Genomic DNA, 20,531 nt, shown 5'->3' with positions numbered 1-20,531 from the left:
TTGCCATGGCATCAAGCCGATAAGCTCCCTCCACAGTTTTGTTTTCAAAGGTGTGCTGAACACGCCAGAACACGCCTCTGTCCCTTTACTGTGTTGTAACAAGCAGCCTTCGAAGAAGGGGGCGCTGAGATTAGTGTGGGGGGGATGGTAAACAAACTGGACTGTCAGTTTTCAATGCCATTGTGTTTATTTATAATATAGCCAGTCAGTCAAAACAAATAAGACTTCAGCATCACAAGCAAGAGTAAACATTTCAAAACAGCAAGACATAGAAATACAATGATAACACTGTCAATCAATCAATAAGAAGGGGCGGTCAAATTAGTGTTGGGGAATGTAAACAAACTGGACTGTGAACAGCTTCCTGTGAAGAAACAAAACAGAAATGAATGCGCTCTAACAATCTCTCTCTCGCCTCTTTCTCATTCTCTCCTCTTTCTCATTCTCTCCTCTTTCTCATTCTCTCCTCTCTCTCCTCTCTCTTGCCTTTCTCTCTCCCTCGCCTCTTTCTTTCTCTCCCCTTCTCTCTCCCTTTTCTCGCTCTTTCTCTCTCCCCTCTCTGTCTTTCTCTCTCTGTCTTTCTCTTTCTCTCTCTCCTCTCCTCTCTCTCCTTTCTCTCCTCTGTCTTTCTCTCTCTTTCTCTTTCTCCTCTCCTCTCTCTCCTTTCTCTCCTCTCTGTCTTTCTCTCTCTTTCTCTCTCTCCTCTCCTCTCTCTCCTTTCTCTCCTCTCTGTCTTTCTCTCTCTTTTTCTCTCCTCTCTCTTTCCCTGTCTTTCTCTCCTCTCTCTTTCCCTCTCTGTCTCTCTCTTTCTCTCTCTCCTCTCCTCTCCTTTCTCTCTCTCCTCTCTGTCTTTCTCTCCTCTCTGTCTTTCTCTCTCTCTCTATCTCTCTCTTTCTCTCTCCTCTCTCTCCTTTCTCTCTCCCCTCTGTCTTTCTCTCCTCTCTGTCTTTCTCTCTCTCTCTTTCTCTCTTTCTCTCTCTCCTCTCTTTCCCTCTCTGTCTTTCTCTCTCTCTATCCCTCTCTGTCTCTCTCTTTCTCTCTCTCCTCTCCTTTCTCTCTCTCTCTGTCTCTCTCTCCCTCTGTCTTTCTCTCTCTCTCTTTCTTTCTCTCTCCTCTCTCCTGTCTCCTGTTCTTTTCTTTACCCATAGTATCTTACATCTACAGCAGCTGGCCCGTACAATAACAAAACACCGAGCCCTCGCTGCACTGCGCAGTTAAAGGCAGAAACTGGCGCCATTCTGGCTCCGCGCCGTCAGCACTGCGCATTAAAACACAGCGCGGATAGAGCCAACATGGCGACCGCAGCAACCTAGTTTCATAAACACCTCCTCCCCGGCGTTTGACAGGGAGGCCAGCCAATCAGCCTCGCAAACTGGATCAAGAGTGTTTCTGCAGCCAATAACAGGCGACGGTACCGACCAACCACGCCCACTGCTAGTGACGTTTTCAGAAAACAGACAACTGTAGTTTGCTTTATTTATGGTGTAGAGAGAGAGAGAGAAAGCAGCCGCCGGGGAGTTTCCGCGATTAATTTTTTTGACAATAACTGTTCATTATTAATATTAAAAAATAAGATGGTTTAATAATAAGCTAGCAAGCGTTTCGAAATAAACGTATTTAAAATGAACGCGTTAAATGGATGGAGTCCCCCTGAGTTTCAATAGCCATAGTTTTATATATTATACAGCAACACCAAACACGATTCAGACAGTCCCCCTGAGTTTCAATAGCCATAGTTTTATATATTATACAGCAACACCAAACACGATTCAGACAGCCCCCCTGAGTTTCAATCTGCATAGTTTTATATATTATACAGCAACACCAAACACGATTCAGACAGCCCCCCTGAGTTTCAATAGCCATAGTTTTATATATTATACAGCAACACCAAACACGATTCAGACAGTCCCCCTGAGTTTCAATAGCCATAGTTTTATATATTATACAGCAACACCAAACACGATTCAGACAGTCCCCCTGAGTTTCAATAGCCATAGTTTTATATATTATACAGCAACACCAAACACGATTCAGACAGCCCCCCTGAGTTTCAATAGCCATAGTTTTATATATTATACAGCAACACCAAACACGATTCAGACAGTCCCCCTGAGTTTCAATAGCCATAGTTTTATATATTATACAGCAACACCAAACACGATTCAGACAGTCCCCCTGAGTTTCAATAGCCATAGTTTTATATATTATACAGCAACACCAAACACGATTCAGACAGCCCCCCTGAGTTTCAATAGCCATAGTTTTATATATTATACAGCAACACCAAACACGATTCAGACAGTCCCCCTGAGTTTCAATAGCCATAGTTTTATATATTATACAGCAACACCAAACACGATTCAGACAGTCCCCCTGAGTTTCAATAGCCATAGTTTTATATATTATACAGCAACACCAAACACGATTCAGACAGTCCCCCTGAGATTCAATAGCCATAGTTTTATATATTATACAGCAACACCAAACACGATTCAGACAGCCCCCCTGAGTTTCAATAGCCATAGTTTTATATATTATACAGCAACACCAAACACGATTCAGACAGCCCCCCTGAGTTTCAATAGCCATAGTTTTGTATGTAGCAGGGCTGGGAATCAGACTCCCGCTGCACAGCAGTGTGATCCAGTCCTGGTTTCACTAGGAGTTTAATAATCAGACACACCTGAGCTTGTTAGCTACACTGGGGGCTGATCAAGCTGGTAGTAAAACCTGGACTGGATCACACTGCTGTGCGATAGGAGTCCCAGCCCGGTGTGTGTATACAGGAAGGGTGTGCGTGTGGGTGATTCTGCGTTCTTCTATATAAAACTGTAGCTGCCTCTCCTACATTTTTTGCATTCAGAACAGAAAATAGGAGGCGCTTTTTTACACAGAGAATCGTGAGGGTCTGGAACCAACTCCCCAGTAATGTTGTTGAAGCTGACACCCTGGGATCCTTCAAGAAGCTGCTTGATGAGATTCTGGGATCAATAAGCTACTAACAACCAAACAAGCGGGCTATAATAGATCATGACTAAATATTATCTATTACACACTATTAGAATGAAATCCTTGGTTTTATTAGCTTGAACGCTGGCTTTTTTTCATGTTTTGGTCAGTTCCCTTTTTAAAAAAAATGAGTTTATCTTCTCTGATAGTCTCATCTCCCCCTGTCCGCGAAAATGTGTTGATAATTTGCCCTGAACCGATGCTGCAGCTAGATGTTCGTGTGTTTGGTGTCTATACCGCTGTAAAATCAGAATACAGCGTTGTGTGTATCCGTCACAAAACACACACGACCGTGAACGCTAACATTTATTATAAACTATAGAAGTTAAAGTTGTTGTATTTATCTTGCTCTTAATTGTATTAATACTTGTACTGTGATTCTTGAAATGTATTTTTGTTTACGACTGTAAGTCGGCCTGGATAAGGGCGTCTGCTAAGAAATTAATAATAATAATAATAATAATAATAATAATAATAATAATAATAATAATAATAATAATAATAATAAACCCAGATATTAACGTACTCAATCTGTTAATAGAAGCGTCGGATTATTAAATTATAGATGTAGTGGTTGCTTCTATAAAGCACGGACAGGATTTATCTCGTTTTAAATTATCTGTACTTGATAGTCTGATATTCAGAATATTTAAACGCTGCTTCACGAATATTCGCTTCTCATTGGTCAGTTTCCCTGTGCCAGAAATCGGATCAAAACAATTTTTCTTATTTAAAAATAACCAAAACACTAATGGTAATAAATAAATAAATAAATAAATAAATAAATAAATAAATAAATAATAATAATAATAATAATAATAATAATAATAAACCCAGATATTAACGTACTCAATCTGTTAATATATATATATATATCACGTTATAATATAATATAATATACGTCACCTTGAGCACCCGCCTACAGTTTTGTGTGCGTTTAAAAGTAAACGTGTAAAACAAACAAACAGCAAAACCGGGACGGTTTTAAAAAATTGAAATGTTTTCCGAAAAAAAAAAAAAAAAAAAAAGAATTTTGAAAACTCTCACCATCCCGGTTACCCCGGGACGTCTGGTAACACAATCGGTTCCGGTATTTTGTAACATGTGACTCGACCCTGTCTGTTACAATTATTACTGTTAATATGACATTAATTATATATAAAAAAACACTTATACAATATCCCATAATAAAAGCACAGCACAGTGCAATAAAGCATAAAGCATTGTAAAGCACAGAGAGGTGTGGTAAAGCATAGGGAAGCATTGTAAAGCACAGAGAGGTCTGGTAAAGCATAGGGAAGCATTGTAAAGCACAGAGAGGTCTGGTAAAGCATAGGGAAGCATTGTAAAGCACAGAGAGGTCTGGTAAAGCATAGGGAAGCATTGTAAAGCACAGAGAGGTCTGGTAAAGCACAGGGAAGCATTGTAAAGCACAGAGAGGTCTGGTAAAGCACAGGGAAGCATTGTAAAACACAGAGAGGTCTGGTAAAGCATAGGGAAGCATTGTAAAGCACAGAGAGGTCTGGTAAAGCATAGGGAAGCATTGTAAAGCACAGAGAGGTCTGGTAAAGCATAGGGAAGCATTGTAAAGCACAGAGAGGTCTGGTAAAGCATAGGGAAGCATTGTAAAGCACAGAGAGGTGTTGTAAAGCATAGGGAAGCATTGTAAAGCACAGAGAGGTCTGGTAAAGCACAGGGAAGCATTGTAAAGCACAGAGAGGTCTGGTAAAGCATAGGGAAGCATTGTAAAGCACAGAGAGGTCTGGTAAAGCATAGGGAAGCACATCCAGATAACATTGAGAGAATGCGTGGTCAACAGTGAGTGATTATTGACAAACTGGCTGTTGACCACGCATATGAGAAACCCCATGCCGAATGTGGCAGAGGGATAAATTATTATTAATTAATTTAGCTGACGCCTTTATCCAAGGCGACTTACAGAGACTCGGGTGTGTGAACTATGCATCAGCTGCAGAGTCACTTACAACTACGTCTCACCCGAAAGACGGAGCACAAGGAGGTGAAGTGACTTGCTCAGGGTCACACAATGAGTCAGTGGCTGAGGTGGGATTTGAACCAGGGACCTCCTGGTTACAAGCCCTTTTCTTTAACTACTGGACCACACAGCCTCCTTAACCAGGTAATTAATAGCCAGTTAATCTCTCTGCCACGATATAAAAACCCACAGCTTGGCAGAACAGGGTTAGTGTGTTCAGAGGAGGAAACGAGACACGACTGAAAGAGAAACTAAACAGCTTTCCAGCTGCTATCGGTGCTGGGTTCCGTGTCTGTCTGTTTTGGCCAGTGTGCCGTTTTCTTTTGGGTGGAGAGTTTTGTTTTGTACAAAACCTTTTGGTTTGTAATAAACCGAACCCCATCTCGCATCCATTTATCATTGTACTTCCTGGACTGACGTCACCACCAGCCAGCCAGAGAGTTTTGTGGTTTCAGTAAAGTTTTTTTAAAAAAAATTAATAAACAGTTGTAGCCGCACGTGGGGACGTGTGACGCTGTAATTTTCGGAACCCCCCCATCTTGCTGTTTAAGATATTGTAATTTTCCACCTACTTAACAAAAAACGTGACATTTCGAAATCTGACTTGAAATACTGCTGTGCGACTATCATGACTATTTTTTGCGATATTGTTCTGTAGTTTCTTTGATTGCAAGATGTTAAATAAAAGAGCTAAATTATGTTCTGTATGAAGGTATTCTCAATGTGTAATTTGCAAAACAGAAACGTTAGGGGTATAGAATGTGTATTTCATGTATTACATTTTACAGGGAGGGGAATCAGACTCCTATTCCACAGCAGCGTGATCCAGTCCAGGTTTTACTGTGATCAGCCCCCAGTGTGTCTAGCTAACAAGCTCAGGGTGTGTCTGATTATTAAACTCCCAGTGAAAGCAGGACTGGATCACACTGCTGTGGAATAGGAGTCTGATTCCCATGTCTGACATGAACAATTCTCACATTCCTCACACTAAAGCAAGTTAAAGTGTATTTGTGTTTATAGTATCTCTCATACTGCAGCATTGCAAAGCGATTTACAAGTCAATACCACAAGTTACAATAAAAATAATTTTCTATGGAATTTAATGGAATTCTCTTGGCTGATGTCACCGTGACGTGTCTGCGGAACTCCGCCCCCCCCCAGGCCCGCCCACCAGCCTGCACGACACCGCGTGTAATTCTGGGAGATTCTCAGACCGGACCCGGACGTGTCCCGTGTGGAGATCAAGAAGCAGACCCAGGGGGGGAAAAAAATAAAATTAAAAAATAAAGCAAGGAGGAACGGGTTCAACGAGGCTGCGCTTCAAGACACGGGTTTGTCCGGTTTGCCTAAACAGGTACTACTTTGAGGGAGGATTGTAAGATGACGCGGACAGATAGATAAATCAGTCTTGAAATATAATTTAAAATGGGAGACGTATCGAGCAAAAACCCAAAATAAATGCGCACTAGTCTAAACCTAACCTAGAACCGCTCTGAATTACTGCGGACTGTGAGTATTACGACATAGCGTGCTGGCGATTTGAAGTAATTCGCAATTGATTTATTTAACATGCCTCTCGTGTCTTTATTTTTTTTCTTGGGTGTCTTTGTCTCGCTGTATCATCGCTGCTGCGATGTCGAGCATTTCAGTGGAAAAAAAAAAATTCAAATAAGCCTCACGGTGACACAGCAGCGGCCATAGAAGGAAAAAAAAAACAACTTCACTTCCGGAAAGGAGTCTGCCCTTCTCCGGCCGTGTCGATGGTAACGCAACCGCCGCCATTCCGGCTCCGCCGTGGAGCCGCGCCGCGGGTTCGAGTATCAGCGCGGAGCCGGAATGGCGTCCGGCGGTCTCCGGTTTCATAAACCCCGCCGAGTCACTCCAGCGAGGAACGGGGACCGGACCCAGCCCGGTTCGGAGAGAAACACTCTGACTAGTTCGCCACGAAAATGTGGTTTATAAGTTTTGGGGTTTTTGTTCAGACTTTCCCTCCCTTCCCACAGTAGTTGGATAATTCTCAAAGCTGCGTTGTTGGAGAATGCCGCGGTAATTCGCGCGTAGTTAAAACCGCGCTGCTGTAACGACAGCGCTGGGATTCGATTCGAATTATAATCGAACTGAACCCGCCGATTTATAGTCATTGAAATGCGGTTTAGCTGTATCGCAGTTTCTCGCCTGCCGGTTTAATAAATAATGACGCTGAACCGTAGATTTTGAAAATGTACATTTGGTAAGCAGCCAGTGTTTTTATTTTAATTTATTTATATATAAACAATTCAACACGCAGCGTTTATTATATATTTTATTAAACATTTGCTGCCTAACACGGTTAGGGCTGATGTGGGTCGGTTATGTTGTTTTGATCGAGTCGCTGCATGCTCTATTAATCGCTAGGTTTATTTCTTGTGTGTGTATATATAGATATATTTTAATTTTAAGGATTTGAACCCCCCAAAGCGTGTGTTTGGGAATACAGCGTGTGGCCGCATAAAGTCGCCTAAAACCTGCTTCATTTTTAATGCCATTTGTTGTATTCTTGTAATATTGTTAAAACGTGCTGGTTTTTTCTGAGCTTGCGTGGGTTTCGAAACTGAATTGTTTTTCCAAAACCACTTAAAAAAATGGAAAAAATGAAGTCAGAGAAATTGGACGCCAGTATCTCCGTTTCTGGGTGCAGTGAAAGCGTCGAGTGTGAAATTATAAAAGTTTGTCGTCGGTAAAATTCACAGAAATGGCCGGAGAGGATACAGAGAATGAAACTCGGAAACTGAGGTTTGGTAATCTCCTCGCAGAAATCAGGACGAGGGATTATATTACCCGGTTAGGTAAGTCTGTTTTTCCCGGGATAGACTCGCTCCAACTCTCCAAACTGCAAGACATTCTCTGTAGAATTCCCTAACAGAAATCCTATAGCATTTGTTTTGGAGCAATTTGATATGGAGACGAATTAATTGCAATTAATTCATGAGAACCTCATTTTAAAATCTGTGTGCACTGTGTGTGTGTGTGTTTCAGTATTTGAAAAAAGCCGTGAAGCTGTGTAGAAAATTGTTCCCCTTTAGTAAAGTCATATTTCTATTTTGTAACGTCCCTTTTCAAGCGTTTGTTTTATTTATGTATATATAATTAATTTTTCTATTTATTGTATGCAAAATGGCCTGTGCTTTTTAAACGCTGAATCGTCACGTCTAATTACTTTATTATTATTATTATTATTATTATTATTATTATTATTATTATTATTATTATTATTATTTATTTCTTAGCAGATGCCTTTATCCAGGGCGACTTACAATCGCAAGCAAATACATTTCAAGTGTTACAATACAAGTAATACAATAAGAGCAAGAAATACAATAACTTTTGTACAAGTGTGACAAACCACAATTCAATAATACAGCAGATAATAGTGATAGTTACATCAGGATATGATTAAATAGTGATAGTTACATCAGGATGTGATTAAATACAAAATACTACAGGTTAAACACTTGGCAGATTACAGTATTCTGAAGTACAGGATTAAATGCAGTAAAATAGGGGGCAGATAAGAGCAAAATAAAGCACATTTAAATGAAGGGTGATAGTGTCCCAGGATACAACAGAGGAGTTCTACAGGTGCTGTTTGAAGAGGTGAGTCTTAAGGAGGCGCCGGAATGTGGTCAGGGACTGGGCAGTCCTGACATCTGTAGGAAGGTCATTCCACCACTGCGGAGCAAGGGTGGAGAAGGAGCGGGCTCTGGAGGCAGGGGAGCGTAGAGGAGGTAGAGCTAGTCTTCTAGTGCAGGCGGAGCGGAGAGGTCGAGTGGGGGTGTAGGGAGAGATGAGGGTCTGGAGGTAGCTGGGTGCAGTCTGGTCAAGGCATCTGTAGGCTAGTACAAGAGTCTTGAAGTGGATGCGAGCGGTTTTGTCCCCCTGGTATACTTTTACGAAAAACGTAGAAATTGAAAAATATGGCATTTTGAAATCTAACAAATACTACTATTAAGAACATAAAGTTTACAAACGAGAGGAGGCCCCATTCAGCCCATCTTGCTCGTTTGGTTGTTAGTAGCTTATTGATCCCAGAATCTCATCAAGCAGCTTCTTGAAGGATCCCAGGGTGTCAGCTTCAACAACATTACTGGGGAGTTGGTTCCAGACCCTCACAATTCTCTGTGGAAAAAAGTGCCTCCTATTTTCTGTTCTGAATGCCCCTTTATCTAATCTCCATTTGTGACCCCTGGTCCTTGTTTGTTTTTTCAGGTCGAATAAAGTCCCCTGGGTCGACATTGTCTATACCTTTCAGGATTTTGAATGTTTGAATCAGATCGCCATGTAGTCTTCTTTGTTCAAGACTGAATAGATTCAATTCTTTTAGCCTGTCTGCATACGACATGCCTTTTAAACCCGGGATAATTCTGGTTGCTCTTCTTTGCACTCTTTCTAGAGCAGCAATATCCTTTTTGTAACGAGACGACCAGAACTGAACACAATATTCTAGGTGAGGTCTTACTAATGCATTGTAAAGTTTCAACATGACTTCCCTTGATTTTAATAATTATGGCTACCGGTAGACTTTTGCGAGATCATGTTGTAGTTTCTTTGATTACATGATAAAAAAAAAAGATCTAAATTATATTCATAGTTTTGTTTCATATAAATTGTCTCAATCCTCGATGCTAAACCTTTTGTTTTGCTTCTGTGATCATCGCTGGCAAATCTCACTTGTACTTTGATTCATTATGTCCTAATCTCCACTCTGTCGGTCTCTGGTGCGCAGCGTGTCACTGATTCACATGAATAAGGCCCCATTGTTGAAGTCTAATAATTAGTAATTAATAACATGAATATTACAATCCTAAAATCTTCCCATGATCCTTTAGTTTGGGAGGGGGGGGAGCTCAAACGGTCGCGTGAAACAGACTCTGGGTTCAATTCTGATTCACAGCCCCCCCCTGCCAGAATTTGTGTGCTGAAATTGCATTTGCGATCGCAGTGCGGGTTTTGTTCAGTTACGATTTTTACGCTGCAGTTTATAATTAAGATTTCCAGGGAAAAAGTGACGAACAAACGCGTTATTCGCTGTGTTTGTTTTTAAATGACCCTGCAGTGATAATCGCAGGTGCGGGTACTGATTTGATTTGACTTGGTTGTGGATCTCGCAGTTGTAATTGATGTTAAGTCCGGATCTTGGGAAGGATGGGGATGGGGATGGGGATGGGGATGGGGATGGGGATGGGGATGGGGATGGGGGGGGCCCTGAACTCGAAAACTCCCCGTCCAATCCACCCAGGGGGGAAGCTGTACCAACACAGTGGTTTCTCTCCTGTGTGAATTTGCCGGAGTCTTTTCAATGCCATCGAAGCTCTCCCCCTCGTTCAGCACAGCGATGTCTTAAATCTCCTTTTCTGAATTTTGCTGGTGTTTCTGTTTTTAAGGTTTCCTAACTGAGTTTAAACTTTTTTTTTTACAACTTTTTGAACCCACAGCGGTCCGACCGGTCAGATGATCCCTGAATGAACTGGTTTAATTTAAAGACGCTGTCCCCACATTTTACTGCTGTGTGTTTTAAACGTACGCTTGTGGTCGTTCGTGTCGTACGATGTTCTCTGTATCTGTGTCCTCGATCTTTCTTTCTTTCTTTCTTTCTTTCTTTCTCGCTCTCTTTCTCTCTCCTTTCTCTATTTTTCTCTTTCTTTCCTGTCTGTTCTGTGCAGTGTCTCTCTCCCCTCTCCCCTCTCTCTCTATTCATGCTCCTGTCTGTTCTGTGCAGTCTCTCTCTCTCTCTCTCTCTCTCTCTCTCTCTCTCTCTCTCTCTTTCTTTCTTTCTCTCTCTCTCTCTCTCTGCAGGGACCTCCTCTTTAGATTTGAAATGCTCAGCAGTGTGTTTTTTACTTCACTATAATGTCCTTAACGAAAAGAAATCCTATTCGTTGATAATAATCAACTAGAAAACACTGTCAAATGAGAACGAAATAATGAGAAGAAAAAAAACCAAAAGTTAAAACTGCCGTTTCTCTTCCAATCCCACGATCCTCGCGAGTCGTGTGCATTGTGAAGCAATGCTCAAGTCTTTTGTTGCTCCTCGATGACCACTGGAGGTAACCGTGGCGACAGGACCTCACCCCAGGCGTTTAGAAACATCTCCCCAAGATCTCCGAATAGGAGGGGGTGCCTGTCCGTCTAGAACGGGGGCGTCAGACTCCCGTCCTCGAGGGGCGACCGCACGGCCTCGTGGTTTTCATACCAGCTCTAAGCTCTTGATTTTAACTTCCTCCAGCACAGACCCTCCCTCTGTTATCAGGCTGCCGTCGCAAGACCCTGAATTTAGATTCAACGTCCGGTAACCGTTCGACTTCATTAGGAAGCGAAACCGTTCTGTAGGGTTGCTGCTGCAAAACCTGAATATCTGTGACGATAATGTTTCTTTCGCTCTCTCTCTTTCTGTTTCCACAGTTGGAGGCTGCAGTGAAAAATCTCCTCCCGTGGGGGGGGGGAACTGGGAACACCCCTGTCCGAAAATCCTCATTTCCCAGACGTGAGACCGCTGGATGTTCCGAGTGGGGAAATAAGTTTCCTCGGCTTCGACGGACTGGAGAAGCTCCAGTCGCTTCTTGAGCTGCTGGAAACTCCCCGTCCAATCCACCCAGGGGGGAAGCTGTACCAACACAGCGGTTTCTCTCCTGTGTGAATTTGCCGGAGTCTTTTCAATGCCGTTGAAGCTCTCCCCCTCGTTCAGCACAGCGTACAGCGTTTTACATCCTCACCCTGTGGAACAAGCACATTTAAAACTGTAAAGCGTTATTTGTAATTGAATACGTTAACGTTTTTCAGAGGGTTTCGTTTGAGTTTATGAAGCTAAATGTCGACCCAGGGGACTTTTTCGACCTGAAAAACAAGGACCAGGGGTCTCAAATGGAGATTAGATAAAGGGGCATTCAGAACAGAAAATAGGAGGCATTTTTTTACACAGAGAATTGTGAGGGTCTGGAACCAAGTCCCCAGTAATGCTGTTGAAGCTGACACCCTGGGATCCTTCAAGAAGCTGCTTGATGAGATTCTGGGATCAATAAGCTACTAACAACCAAACGAGCAAGATGGGCTGAATGGAGCCTCCTCTCGTTTGTAAATTTTCTTATGTATATTTGTCAACTCTACAATACAATCCTCCGCGTTTGCTCTGGAGTTTGCCGGGAGAGAGATTGTTTTTCTAAGGGTCGCAGTGTATCCAGATCGCTCTCTCTAATGAGAACAGGAAATAATTGAAACAGGTTGTAATGTGTTGATAAATATCGCTGCAATATTATTAATATCTTAGACACCCTTATCCAGGGTGACTTACAATTGTTACTAGATATCACATTATTTTTACATACAATTCCCCATTTATACAGTTGGGTTTTTACTGGAGCAATCTAGGTAAAGTACCTTGCTCAAGGGTACAGCTGCAGTGTCCCCCACCTGGGATTGAACCCACGACCCTCCGGTCAAGAGTCCAGAGCCCTAACCACTACTCCACACTGCTGCACAATGCAATAGGGAGATCTCTAAAACTGTCTTGATCTGAAATCCTTACTGTTTGATCGTTTCATTGGCACTGCATGCTGTGTGGATATTGAATTAAAGTGATCAGTGAACTGTGTTGTGTTGTGTCAGATTCTTCTGTCGTTCTGGATTTAGAAATCATTTTAAAAAAACAACATGGTAGACCTTTCCTCCCCCATCCCACCCCTCCTCTCCCCCGTTTCCTTAAGCTAAAATAATGTTTTATTGCTTAAGAAAACATATGTATTGTCAAACTCCAAGCCAAAAATAAAATCTTTTAACTTGTTATTAAAAATGAAAGTTGAACATTGTTTGCCAGGTTGAGTGATGTGGGATATATTCGTGCAGATACAGGTATAAACTTCAATGATCCTGGAGCACATTACCAAACGGGTCGCTATGGAAGGGGGTAGGAACCACAGCGGTTCTGAATGGGTCGAATCCTACACTGTACGCTGCAGGGAGAAAGGCCTGCGTGGCATACAGTACAAGCCTTTTTCCAGTGTGCTGTGATGTGGCATAAGGAGGCTAATTAGGGTTAATCAAGTACTGTACTGTTTTATTTTCTTACAGAGGGCTGTTCAGGTTGTTTCATGTGATTACAGCCACGGAACAAACCAGAAGCTGATATCTGCACTGATCTCCTGCCTCAGGCTCAGATTAATGCTGACCGGAGTCTGTGAAACCAGCCTTGAATCCGTTCTGGCGTTCAAACAGAAACTGAGGGGTCGATACCACAGCGATTATCATTTGTTTATTTAGCAGACGCCTTTATCCAAGGCGACTTACAGAGGCTAGGGTGTGTGAACTATGCATCAGCTGCAGAGTCACTTACAACTACGTCTCACCCGAAAGACGGAGCACAAGGAGGTTAAGTGACTTGCTCAGGGTCACACAATGAGTCAGTGGCTGAGGTGGGATTTGAACCGGGGACCTCCTGGTTACAAGCCCTTTTCTTTAACCACTGGACCACACAGCCTCCTTGAATTCTGAATTGCAATCGACTCGGTTCTGTAATGTAATTAGAGCTGGGGGGGGGGGGGGGGAGGAGGAGTGGGTGTTTATAAATGTAATGGGGGTTTATTTGTCACTAGTTTTGGGGGTTTATTGGGGCGTGTCTCTTTGGGAATACCCGTCGTGGGGGGGGGGGGGGGGGGGGTGAAATTAAGCTACCAGCTTAATAAATAACAGCTAAGCAAAACAGAATAGGCACCGACGTCACTATGTGCAAAGAGCCCTTTGGTGCAACTGTCGCCATTACGGCTCTACCGTGGAGAGATTTCATTGCAGAATAACAGCAACCTGGAGCCCAAACGCCGGACTGTGAGATCCAGTTTCATAACCAGCCCTCCCCCGACAGCGACGAGCTGGCCAGCCAATCAGCTTCGCAATCCGGTTTCGGAATGTGTTACCGCAGCCAATGACGAGCGACGGTTTCAGCCAGTCACGCCCACCACCGTTGCCATCGAGCAGAGAAGAGATGTTTTTGTTGTGCGTCGATACTTACAGCTTCAGAAAAGACGCCGGTTTTTTTTCGTATTAAGTTTACTGGGCGAGAGAGCGTATCAACAGATATTAAATTAATTATCTCGCCTGACCAGTCTCCTAAGATAATGGACGTCAGCGTCTCCGTGTCGTTCTTTCAAGACGAGCTCGCCTCTACCATCGAGCACGCAGTGAAAGCGGCTGTAGACACCGTCTTGTGCCAAATCACAAAAGTTGTCGGCGGCAAATTCACTGAATTCCAAATGGAAATGGCTGGAAAGGAGAAAGAGAATGAAAGTCTGAAGCTGAGATTGGAAATATCAGAGAGCGAGTTGAAAGCGATGCGTCTGTGCGTCAGCGCTGCGGATGCAAACATCAAACAAGCCCTGGGAAACATGAACACGGACTGCAATGAACAAGACCATCCGAGGATTGAGAGCCAGAGGTTATTCAACAGAGTTAAAGGTGAGTTCACATGTGTAACCCTAACGCACTGCAGATATTAAGTTTCAATAGCCATAGTTTTAAATATTATACAGAATCATAAAAAAACTACAACTCCCAGCATGCCACTACACTAGCAGTAACAGTGAGGGATGCTGGGAGCTGTAGTTCAGATACTGAGTTTCAATAGCCATAGTTTTATATATTATACAGCAACACCAAACACGATTCAGACAGTCCCCCTGAGTTTCAATAGCCATAGTTTTATATATTATACAGCAACACCAAACACGATTCAGACAGTCCCCCTGAGTTTCAATAGCCATAGTTTTATATATTATACAGCAACACCAAACACGATTCAGACAGTCCCCCTGAGTTTCAATAGCCATAGTTTTATATATTATACAGCAACACCAAACACGATTCAGACAGCCCCCCTGAGTTTCAATAGCCATAGTTTTATATATTATACAGCAACACCAAACACGATTCAGACAGCCCCCCTGAGTTTCAATAGCCATAGTTTTATATATTATACAGCAACACCAAACACGATTCAGACAGCCCCCCTGAGTTTCAATAGACATAGTTTTGTATGTAGCAGGGCTGGGAATCAGACTCCCGCTGCACAGCAGTGTGATCCAGTCCTGGTTTCTCTAGGAGTTTAATAATCAGACACACCTGAGCTTGTTAGCTAGACACACTGGGGGCTGATCAAGTTGGTAGTAAAACCTGGACTGGATCACACTGCTGTGCAATAGGAGTCTGATTCCCAGCCCTGTGTGTGTGTTTGTGTGTCCCCACAGATTCCAGAGAGAGACGCTCTTTGCTTGAATCCGAGTCGGGACTCGAGGAAGGGTGTGTTTACACCCCACAGGAGGGCTTGCATCAGGATTGGGGTGTTTCTCAAATGCGTGCCGCGGATCTGACGTCTGTCGAGAGTGAAGCGGTCAAAGAGGAGAACCCGGAACTGGACTTTATCGTCATCAAAGAGGAGACCCCAGAAGTGGAATACATCTCCATCACGGGAGAGGTTTCTACAGAGAGGGACTTCCACGAATTACAGGAGAGCAGCCTCTGTGAGGATCCTGAACTGATCTGCATGAAACCCAATCAGCCTGTCTCTGAAGACACTGGTTCTAGTGTTGGAGAAGAGGGCACTGTGCTGGGGTCCATTCAGAGGAAACATCACCCCCCTCAGGAAAGAGCTGCAGATGGAAAGGAGGAAGGAGCGATGCCGTCCACGAGCAGCACAGCATGTGAGTAGAACCCAGTGCTTCTGCTCATGAAAGCTGCTGAATAATGTTCCCTTGTTAACATATTGAATTCCACACCCTCTATATAGAATGAACTCCCTCAGCTTCATAGAGTCCAATGAAAGCTGCTGAATAACGTTCCCTTGTTAACATATTGAATTCCACCCCCTCTATATAGAATGAACTCCCTCAGCTTCATAGAGTCCAATGAAAGCTGCTGAATAATGTTCCCTTGTTAACATATTGAATTCCACCCCCTCTATATAGAATGAACTCCCTCAGCTTCACAGAGTCCAATGAAAGCTGCTGAATAACGTTCCCTTGTTAACATATTGAATTCCACACCCTCTATATAGAATGAACTCCCTCAGCTTCATAGAGTCCAATGAAAGCTGCTGAATAATGTTCCCTTGTTAACATATTGAATTCCACACCGCTTCGTAGTTTTTCAATATACTTCAAGAAAAACTGAAGATCTTGGCATTTTCGAAATCCTACTGTGCTACTGTCACGGCTTCCTGTATTATTTTGTAGTTTTATTTTGATTTACATAAGTACAATATCTAAATTTATATCTTTTATATAATGATAAGCATTTTCTTTTTTGAAATTCTCAATACTAAAATTCTAGGTGATGCAAAACTTTTGGCCAGAGCTGGCTTGACTTTGGGGGAGGTTAATTTTGAGCTTTTTAACCTAGTACTTGCTAGAACCAAAGTCATTGTATTTATCTTGCTCTTAATTGTATTATTACTTGTACTGTGATTCTTGAAATGTGTTTTTGTTTACGATTGTAAGTCGCCCTGGATAAGGGCGTCTGCTAAGAAATAAATAATAATAATAATAATAATAATAATAGTCTCGCTGATGGGACAGGATCTGTGAAGGCAGTGGGTCTCGCAGCCCTGTCTGTAACATTAGGTCCTGTGTAGTAACCTTATTGTCTTTTTCTAAAGCAGATGTCCCAGAAATCGACTCCGTAACCTCTTCCTGTGGCAGACAGCTCCACCGCTCCTCCGTACAGAGGCGTCCCGTTTATCTGCCCTCCTGGATTACAGACAGCGAGGACCCTCGGTTGAACCGCCCCGAAACGCAGAGCGCCGTGTCCGGTCCGGGGGTCCGTCAGCCGGATCCTGTTCAAGCCAGCCAGCGAAATCGTCAGGCGGAGCCTCCTTTCGCTTTCGGTGAATTTGAGCAGAGTTTCCAACGCTTCGATCCCCAGCACGCACCCCGCGACGGACCCTGGGGGTGGGGGGATCCTAGCCCCTCGGGCAACGGGAGAAATCAGCCGGCAGGGAGCTCACCCTCTTACCACTGCCCAGAATGCGCCAAGAGCTTCACCAACCTGCGCAACCTGAAAACCCACCGGCTCATCCACTCGGGAGAGAAGCCGTATCAGTGCGGGCAGTGTGGGAAGAGTTTCAGACAGGTGTGTAGGATTGAGGAGGGCTTTGTCGCTGCCTTTATCATAAATATATAACACTACTAAATAATAACGTCTGCAGGTAAATGGACTCAAATGGCGTGATTGTAGACCACAGACCAGTTGTTGCCGGCAAATATTTCTTTAGATCAAATATATTAGACCTGGGATACCTGCTTTAGATTGATCTACCTGCACACCTGGAAAGTTCTCTCAAGGCAGGGAGATTTTCTTTGTTGAATTCCTCGAATCGCTCACTGGTGTACTCCCTTCTTTTGTACCCCCAAACCAAACCTCGCTGTCGTAAATATTATTATTATTATTATTATTATTTATTTCTTAGCAGACGCCCTTATCCAGGGCGACTTTACAGTCGTAAACAAATACATTTCAAGAATCACAGCACAAGTATTAATACAATTAAGAGCAAGATAAATATAATGACTTTGGTTCTAGGGGCAGCAGTGTGGAGTAGTGGTCAGGGCTCTGGACTCTTGACCGGAGGGTCGTGGGTTCAATCCCAGGTGGGGGGACACTGCTGCTGTACCCTTGAGCAAGGTACTTTACCTAGATTGCTCCAGTAAAAACCCAACTGTATGAATGGGTAATTGTATGTAAAAAATAATGTGATATCTTGTAACAATTGTAAGTCGCCCTGGATAAGGGCGTCTGCTAAGAAATAAATTATTTATTGTGTATATATATATATTTATAGCAAGTACAAGTATATGACAAAATCCGATTCAGTAACGGAACAGTGTCAGTGATCGTGTATGTGTGTGATCGAAATTGATTGACTGTTTTTAACCCCTAGCCCCAAACTGTGTTCTCTTAACCCTTTGCGGACCTGGTCCAACATCATCAAAAAGACACAAAAAAACAGGTCTCTAGTCATTTTTTCTCCGGAAAAAGCCGAGAAAACCGTTCAATGGCCGAGTGAGACCAATAGGGGCGTATCTCATGAATACTGATAGACCCGACACCACATAGATAACACAGACATACACAAACAAGATAGCTGCTTCCGCATCCAGCGCTCAAAGAACATCACAGACATCTGCAGAGCTTTTTTGAGATGTTATAGTAATAAAATAATGACTTGGATCGCATTATTGAGGAGTTTGGTGATAAAACGAGTGATCAGGAGATGATTTATCGGTATGCACGACTATGAAGAGGTATGTGATAAATACAGCGAACAAGGAACGGGGCTGGAGATGCAGTACTGAGTGTCCTGTTGATATGCAGAGCCTTTTAAACCTGTTTTACTGTGAAAAAAAATACTTTTAAACAGCGCGTCTAAAATAAACTGCCCGTGTGAAAATAAACTGGACCTGACGTGCTGAATAAATGGACCTCAAAGGGTTTTGATCGGGTATGACAGCTGTTTCGTTATGCTCTCGTTTTGATAAAAAATAGTTTTTTCTGTTTTCTTACAGATGGGAGCAGTGAGGAAGCACCAGCGGATCCACACGGGAGAGAAGCCCTATCAATGCACGGAGTGTGGGAAGAGCTTCAACGAGCTGGGGAACCTGCGCAAGCACCAGCGGATCCACGCGGGGGTCAAACCCTACCACTGCACCGTGTGCGGACGCAGGTTCGTGCAGTCCGAGCACCTGAAGAAGCACAGGAGGACCCACACGGGAGAGAAGCCCCATCGCTGCCCGCGGTGCTGGCAGGGCTTCGCGGACTTGCACAGGCTGAAGAGCCACCAGTGCAGCCTGACCAGCGCGTGAGAGCAAGCGAGCAAGCGTTTGCTCCACACCAGATGAAAAAGGGGCTAGTTTTTTTAGTTCGCTTGAGATTTGGAACCTCTTGGAATGAACTCTCTTGTCCGACAACCTCCACAGAATTTTACTGGACTGTTCTACTTTCTACCCAGTTCAAGATGGGGCTTTTTTTCCACTCAAAACATCCTGAAATGTTTTAATTTGTGTACACTACCTCCTTCTATATATATTATTATTTATTTGTTTATTTAGCAGACGCCTTTATCCAAGGCGACTTACAGAGACTAGGGTGTGTGAACTATGCATCAGCTGCAGAGTCACTTACAACTACGTCTCACCCGAAAGACGGAGCACAAGGAGGTTCAGTGACTTGCTCAGGGTCACACAATGAATTGAGGTGGGATTTGAACCGGGGACCTCCTGGTTACAAGCCCCTTTTCTTTACCCACTGGCCCACACAGCCTCCTCTATATCATTACACATACAGCAGTGTGCAACCACGTTGCTGCCGTAGACTTGATTTGTCGTGCTGATGAAATCGAGCCGCTGGGACCGAGCATCTGGGGAAAGAGGTGGTCTCTGTGTGAAGACGTGTCTCCTGCCCTCTGTCCTGAGTCTCCACTTCATGTCCTCACTGTGTGTCTCTGCTCCTAGTTCCTGTGTTTTAAAATGTAGAAAGCATTGCCCTGAAATCGCGTTGTGTTCTCTGTACGCCTTACATTATACACAGATAGAAATCTATACAGGACAGTAGAGCTATCGAATAGATCATGGTGCCTCATTAACATCCCATGATACTGCGTGGCACCTTCCATATGCTGCACACACTTCACAGAAATGAATCCGTCTTCAATATGCAGTTTGTGGAAGCTTCCCTCTTCAGTCGATCGACGAGGAGTGGAGTTGACATCTCCTGCGTTTCATTTTCACAGGTCTACAGCGCTGGCTGACCAAAAGTTTAGCATCGCCTAGAATTTTAGGATTGAAACGTAATTAGAATATATATACATGAACATAATTTAGATCTTTATTTTCAACATCATGTCATCAAAGGAAACCGGGTAATAGTATTTCATTTTAGATTTTGAAGTGTCACATGTTAACGGGACATGAGTCAGCGGGTTCCACTGGACTTTCTGAAGCAGAATGAGTTCATTCTAGGAGTTAGCTCCTAGGTTCGGTTCTGTCTATTCTCCTCCTGTCTTTGGTCAATATAACATGTTTGGTTTTTTTTCACAGAGACCTAGCGTCACACTGCATTGCTTTTTAACGGGCGGGTATGTGCTGTTTCCGACACAGCCAAGTGTCCGTCATAGCGATGTCTGTATTATCGAAAATAGCGAGAGAGAAAATAACTATGCTGGTGCTAAAGTGTTTAATTGTATATCGTTTCTGTTTTAATAAAGACATTTACACACACGTTCCCAAGCGTATTTATTCCACTGCTGTCGTGAATATCTGGGTACTGAGAATAAGATAACTGAAGCCGGGTTCTGAACAAGAGCCGTCAGGATAAGAGCGTGGATTCGTGGAGCGTGGAGCTCCGGGTTTGTTTATCAGGGACAGTGAGATAACGAACGAGTTCAGGGTCTGGGCTGGAGGGTGGATTGGGTTAAATTCATCTACGTCACAACTGAACTTGCAACTTTTTAAAA

The 20,531-nt window shown here is 43.3% G+C and overlaps 1 protein-coding gene and 1 long non-coding RNA gene across 4 annotated transcripts; both read left to right on the top strand.

Moving 5' to 3' along the window:
• The first annotated feature begins 6,234 nt into the window (after positions 1–6,234).
• On the top strand, positions 6,235–12,627 carry LOC131724978 (uncharacterized). Its single transcript, XR_009320373.1, has 2 exons — positions 6,235–6,362; positions 11,447–12,627. It is a non-coding gene; the product is annotated as an uncharacterized LOC131724978 (long non-coding RNA).
• Positions 12,628–13,913: 1,286 nt separating this feature from the next.
• Positions 13,914–20,295, top strand: LOC131696610 (zinc finger and SCAN domain-containing protein 2-like). Of its 3 annotated transcripts, none has more exons than XM_059018007.1 (4): positions 13,917–14,485; positions 15,274–15,726; positions 16,680–17,152; positions 18,586–19,028. In XM_059018007.1, exons 1-4 carry the CDS (start codon positions 14,149–14,151, stop codon positions 18,880–18,882), a joined length of 1,560 nt encoding a protein of 519 aa, XP_058873990.1. In that variant the 5' UTR covers positions 13,917–14,148; the 3' UTR covers positions 18,883–19,028. The 3 variants fall into 3 exon arrangements, with proteins under 3 accessions (XP_058873992.1, XP_058873990.1, XP_058873991.1); XM_059018008.1 differs by having other exon boundaries at positions 13,918–14,485; positions 16,683–17,152; XM_059018009.1 differs by lacking the exon at positions 16,680–17,152 and having other exon boundaries at positions 13,914–14,485; positions 18,586–20,295.
• The last annotated feature ends 236 nt before the right edge of the window (positions 20,296–20,531 follow it).

This window comes from Acipenser ruthenus, chromosome 58, assembly GCF_902713425.1.
Source record: "Acipenser ruthenus chromosome 58, fAciRut3.2 maternal haplotype, whole genome shotgun sequence".
Taxonomy (NCBI): Eukaryota; Metazoa; Chordata; class Actinopteri; order Acipenseriformes; family Acipenseridae; genus Acipenser; species Acipenser ruthenus.
Note: the sequence above shows the minus strand (reverse complement) of the source record. Positions and strands in the feature narration are given on the sequence as shown.